The sequence below is a fragment of the Oculina patagonica genome, unplaced genomic scaffold (genome assembly GCF_052425735.1).
Source record: "Oculina patagonica isolate OP01 unplaced genomic scaffold, crgOcupat unplaced1289, whole genome shotgun sequence".
In the NCBI taxonomy this organism is placed as follows: domain Eukaryota; kingdom Metazoa; phylum Cnidaria; class Anthozoa; order Scleractinia; family Oculinidae; genus Oculina; species Oculina patagonica.
Genome location: NW_027557290.1, coordinates 1 through 5,769, shown reverse-complemented (window position 1 = coordinate 5,769; position 5,769 = coordinate 1). Strand labels below are relative to the sequence as shown.

The following is a 5,769-nucleotide window of genomic DNA, read 5'->3' as shown; positions in this document are numbered from 1 at the left end:
GGGCGGGGCCTGGGCCCGATTCATAATCTGCATGGAATTTTTTTTTTTTTTTTGTCGGTAAATCGATCCAGACCCACGCGGCCCAGCCGGCTCTTCTGTCACGGTCACGCAAGATTTAATATTTTTAATAGAGATCAGCCGATCACTCGCATTTAACATGAACACGCTACTCTCTAAAATGTATAATTTTGTTTCATTCCATATTTTATAAGAAGAGAGGGCTGAATATAATCACATAGCGAAAACAAAGACCGCTTGGACATGTCCAAGCTATTTAAAACTACCACTACGTCAGACCCATGTCACGCGATCTCTCGCTTGTAGCTATATAAATAATCATTCACCTATTTTCTGTTTGAATACTCTGCGCTCTGTTTGTGTGAAATATTTATTGTTGTGTTACTCAAGCGTTTGGCTCGGAGCGAGTACAAGTCGTACAATTTACCCGGAACGTGTTAAATATTGCAAAACGACGACTTATTTTCTGGATATCCCAATTTTTGTTTTGAGTTTACGGTACAGTATGTTGCCCTATTTCCCGGACACCCCTATTTCCGGACACTTCGACTTAAAAATTTCGTATATCGTCGTAACAGTAAAATTAAGTTAAACAAAAAGTTCAGAAGACTTAGCGATTAGTCTGCTTTCGTTTGCTCTTTTTTCGGCCGAGCTGCGCTCCGTTTAGAGGGGAAAATTCAAGTTTTCGTGGAGGTAGGTAAAAATTATTTTCTTCGTAAATCCGATTTTTACAGCGCGTCAAACTACATCGTTTCAATAAAGCGCTCTGCTCTCGCAAAGTGCGCGATATATTATATTTATTTATATATTAAAGTAAAGGTAAAAGGACTAGGTTTATCAGCATATAATAAATTTTCAGTTTTCGCTCTTAATTTCCGAGCACGGTCACCAAAGAGTTAAGTTGAATTTTTGATGAGGTGTGCCTAATTCCGGACGCATACCTACAGCAAACTTGTTTACCTATTTGAAAACAATTTTATGGAATAGGTCTTGAAAAACAAGCATTTTTGTAACTGTCTGTGCTGTATTAAAGCTTCGATACCTGTTTTGGTATCGATTAATCTTCCTTGGCGAACTTCGTTTCAAGTGGCTGAAACATTCGCTGAACATTGTTTACGTCAATGGCCTGATGATTTCCTCGCTAAAATTGAAAGAAAAATGCTTTAAATTTTGCCTGAAAGACAATTTTTCAAAAGAATAATCCTTTATTCAGCCTTAATGACTTATATTTTGCCATGATCGGGAATAATATTTCCGAGAGAAAGGGAGTATTTTCCTCGTAACTATCGTCCGGAATTAGGGCAACTCGTCCGGAATTAGGGCACCGAATTTGACCAACTCTTTCCATGATTACAAAGAAGCCAAAGAGATTTAGAAGATAAAACTCCACGACCTACTTACCAGCAGTGGAAGCTACATTGTGGGTAAGTTTCAGCTCGTAAGTGCTGTTTTGAAGCAAGATATTACGGTAAGTGCAAAAAGTGTCCGGTAATAGGGCAACATACTGTATTTTGAGAATCGAAACGTTATCGAAACGTAAGTTGCAAGCTCAGCAAGAATATGTCAAAGCACGGGATACACGTCATCGCGCCAGGGGAATTACCAAAAGCTTGTCGGAAGACGCTAAACGGAGAAACACAATGGGATGGCCTTAGTCTACTCTTTATTTTGGCGTGATTTGGCTTTCTTTTAAATGAACTGGTTTGGGTTTATTTAATTGAACATTCGGAACAAAATAAATATTTGCATGCGTAAGCAGGTATTTTTCCGCTAGGCATGTGGTTTTAAAAAGCAAAAGATGGCATGGTAAAGGAAATTCATGTCACGTTCACTCCGTGACTAACGCAAACACGACTTGTGTGTTTCTCAAGTGACTGCTTTTCTAAAGATTTTTTTTACTGTGTGGTGCCGTGCCTTTAAGCCAAAGCACTGTAAGAGGTCAGGTGGTCAAACATTACCCGCACGATTATAAACTGCTTGCAGTTCTTGTTAATCTTCAAACCAAACTTAAAATTGAACCTCAATATAATTACTTAAATTTAAATTTTTATAGCTGTTCATAAAAGCTGATTAATTTGTTCTAGCAAACTGAACTTGAAGGGAAAATACTTTGTTTGAGCATGCATTTGATTTTGTTATTTACTGAATTTTTTTTAAACAACTAAATATTTTTGTTTATTTATTAACAGCTTTCCCCAGAATCACCAAGTAAAGGGTCTCTACATGTCCTTGAAGAGGGTCAAGTTTTTCACCCAATAACACAAAACACTACTGGTAAGCATGATAGAGTGGTTTTCAATTGAGTGTCGTAAAACCAAAACCAAAGAAATCACTCTTGCCAATCATAAAAGACACAATTCACAGTCAATTAGAACTAATTTAAACTCGAAGTATAGCTGTAAATACATGTTGATTGGGTTAGGGTTAGGGTTAGGTTTTGTGAGTCACGGTTGGTTTTGGTTTCACTTCTGATTGGTCAAGAAAGTACTGCCAGTTTTTTAAACCAATCACAAATCGTGGTAATGCAAAACCATTGAAGCAAATGTGAAGTACTTTCAATACTCAAGTAAAAAAAAAAAGAAAATTGCTCTGAAAATTTGGTTGATCTGACAATAAGCTTCAAGACAATCAGTAAACTGATTTTGTTCAATGTTCCCTGAGATGGAACTGAGCTGAACATTAAGAAAAAAAACTCCTTATTCTCCCATAGGGCTAGGTCAGTTTTGTTATACACCAAAAGCTGAAAGAAATATAATAATTGTGATTGGCATATTAAAATTTCATGAATCTGATATGGTTGGTCAGTATGACATATTCACAAATTTGGGAACTACTTTGGGAACCAAACACAAATGACCACACACTTTTTAACCATTGTTTTGTGAGTTGTTGTATTTTGGTCAGTATTGTTTGCAATATACTGCAAATGTTTCAAATGTTTACAGAAAGCACACTACCAGCAGAAAAATAAAAGGATTTGGTGGAAAAGGGATGGTAGTGATTTTTGGCTAAAATTGCACAATATAATTATTGCCAAAACAACTCCAAATTTGCCTGCAGGTTTGTTTACAAGTGTTCACAACGTGTACAAAAAAATTGTTTTTTTCCTGGCAGCACCTTTAGGAGTTTTTTGATGAACAGAAAGCAAAAGAAACCTTTTGTTTGTCAGAACAATGAAACCAGGAAAATATGCATTAATTATTCGTGTTTTGCCAATCAGATCAGGTCATGTAGCAGTTTTCGCAAGGTCTCACATGAATAGCTCGCTACCCTTCGAGAAAACAATAGAACAAACAACAGGAGCAATGCCCCTAGCCCCTCGGTAAAACAACAGCAACTGCTATACTTAGAGGCAGGCTTTTAGCCAGGTGGAGTCCAGGAGTCCTATGGACTGCCACTTTTGAGGAAAATTTAATATGAATAACTGTATACAGAGGTTTTTTTTTAGCAAATTTAGAAATCTTTAGACACCTTTGCACTCATAACTGCAGAAAAACATCTTGCATGCTCCTCAGGCCCTCCTATGGGGACAAAGTCAGGACTCCCACTTTTTAAATCCTGGCTAAAAGCCTGCTTAGAGGGCCTGTGGAACAAGCTTACTAAGGCTGCTATACTACCAATCAGATCATGGCTTTTGGTGTTCAAAGCTATGTTCTGTTTAGTTTATTTCCCTCAAAATTAGTGCTATTGTTTGTGATCGTTGTTCATGTTCATTGTTCATATTCCGATTTTATCTCCTGCAGTAGATGGTAGTAAAGGAACCGGCATACAGTCATCCCAGCCTCACCCAAGAGAGAAGTTTCTTGTGATGGAAACACCATTCAAATTAAATCTGAGGTACAATTAAGTAGCTAGTAAGAGTTTTAGATTACTGGAAGAATTGGACAGGAGAAAGTTCTGTAAATCAGTAGAATTATAACAGTAAACATGAAATTTCTGGAAAGGTGACTTGTTTTTATTATCTGGCAGAAAAATTTTGGACAGCTCTTTGAAGAGGCCAATAAGCATTGTTGGAAATGAAATGCATTACATTACAAGTACTATTATAGACAAGAAACTACTCTTTGTAATTGTGGTAAGTTTCCTTGTATGTCCCTCTATGCTATTTTCATTGGTGTAGTAGCAGAAGCAAACATACGGACATGTCATGCATGCATATAGTTCCTTTCCTTGTGAGGAAGATGTCTATTGATACAAGCAATCTCGTCCCCAGAGACCGTGATCCTTCTGGTCTGTGCCAGGGAACAGGACCTCTGAGCTAATCTGAAAGCCCCCCACAAAGGCGACTGAATCTGATTGGCTGTTGAAAACTTGTTCACTTCACCATCATTTGAACCAGGATTTCCTGGTTCCGGTTTTGGATTCGTCCAGAGCCGGTAAGTTTCCCAACCGCTGGTCAAGGGGAACACAGGCTCTGGGAACAAGATTGTGATACAAGCTGAAGAAAAGTTTTTCTATCATTGATGGCATGCAGTGCAACACTAGTGAGATCCAGTATGATTGGTTGTTATTTAGAACTTTGTGTTAAACTATTAAGCAAGCATTTTTTTTAGAGAGGGTGACACATAAGATAATGAACTGGTAAACAAGTGGCTCTCTATCTAGGCTGGGAAAGCAGATGGGTTTCCATCCGTTGTTGATGCCGCAGAGTAGTGAAACAAAAGCCAAAAAAATGGATACTCTCGCAGGCTACCCTCTATCTTAGAAATTTACAGAACCGTGTTTACAAAAAATGAAAGTATTAGTTTCAATTGATGGCAGTCAAGTGTAAGTATTAGTACCAGAGAGAGGCAATCAGAGGCATTAATTTCAGAATTTGTGATAATTACAGGTCTGCAAATAATTTTTTTTACTTGAAAGGACGTATGTCCTACTAAGACACCATCTTGGTCAGACAAAACAAAATTGTAGTCGGACATCACCAAAAACAAAAGGCCAATTACAAGTTATCACTTATGATTTATGTTCAAAAATTGTCTGGACATCATGTTCGGACAATCAATTTGGATTTCATCGGACATGAGCAAATTTTGGTGAGCCAATGTCCGATGACGGACTGTTATTTACAGCCCTGTAATTATTGTACTATTTACATCCTGTTGCTGTTCTGTTTTAACTAACGTTTTTGTCATTGTCCTTTTCAAGGTGTTGTCTTTGACAGTTAATATTCTCAGAACAATTTTTCTTAAAAATGACTCAGGCCATTGGAGTGAAATGATTCTTTTTGCTTCAGGTGATTCAAATCGCATTGTAATGTATTATTGTCTTGAAAATTAAGCTATGATCACTTATAATCCTGAGGAACAGGATTAGACCTGAGATGCAAAGTAAATAATTGTTTGATAGTGAAATAGACAAGGAAAGAAATCATGCGTAAGAACCCTCTGGAATCATTTGCTGACAACATCAGGGCTGTGCTCTACCAGAGCCTGGGTGCCACAGGGGTCTTACGTTTGTCTTTGGGCGACCTGTATAATTTTTTATCATGAAAGCTTTTAAGAGCCAGGCACCCAAGATCTCTTACAGAGGAACCTCGGGCACCCTGCAATTATTCTAAGAGCAAAGCTTTTGAACATCAGAACTGTGTTTACAGGTCAGAGTAATTTGCAGGCCATAGAACTCACCAGTTGTCAGTTTAAAACTGGAGCAGTGGTTAATGTATTTCTAGAGTTTTGATTGGCTTTGCTGTCAATGGATAATACCATAATACCATGCCCGGCCAAAAAGGTGGACAAAATTCATCTTCTAGTT

General features: G+C 37.7%; 1 protein-coding gene across 1 annotated transcript; it reads left to right on the top strand.

Moving 5' to 3' along the window:
- Positions 1 to 2,207: 2,207 nt before the first annotated feature.
- On the top strand, positions 2,208 to 5,251 carry LOC144639767 (transmembrane protein 94-like; the record flags this gene model as incomplete). Its single annotated transcript, XM_078499061.1, has 4 exons — positions 2,208 to 2,292; positions 3,762 to 3,855; positions 3,988 to 4,093; positions 5,164 to 5,251. Coding segments are annotated over 4 exons (373 nt in total), but the record flags the coding sequence as incomplete, so codon positions are not given.
- Positions 5,252 to 5,769: the final 518 nt, after the last annotated feature.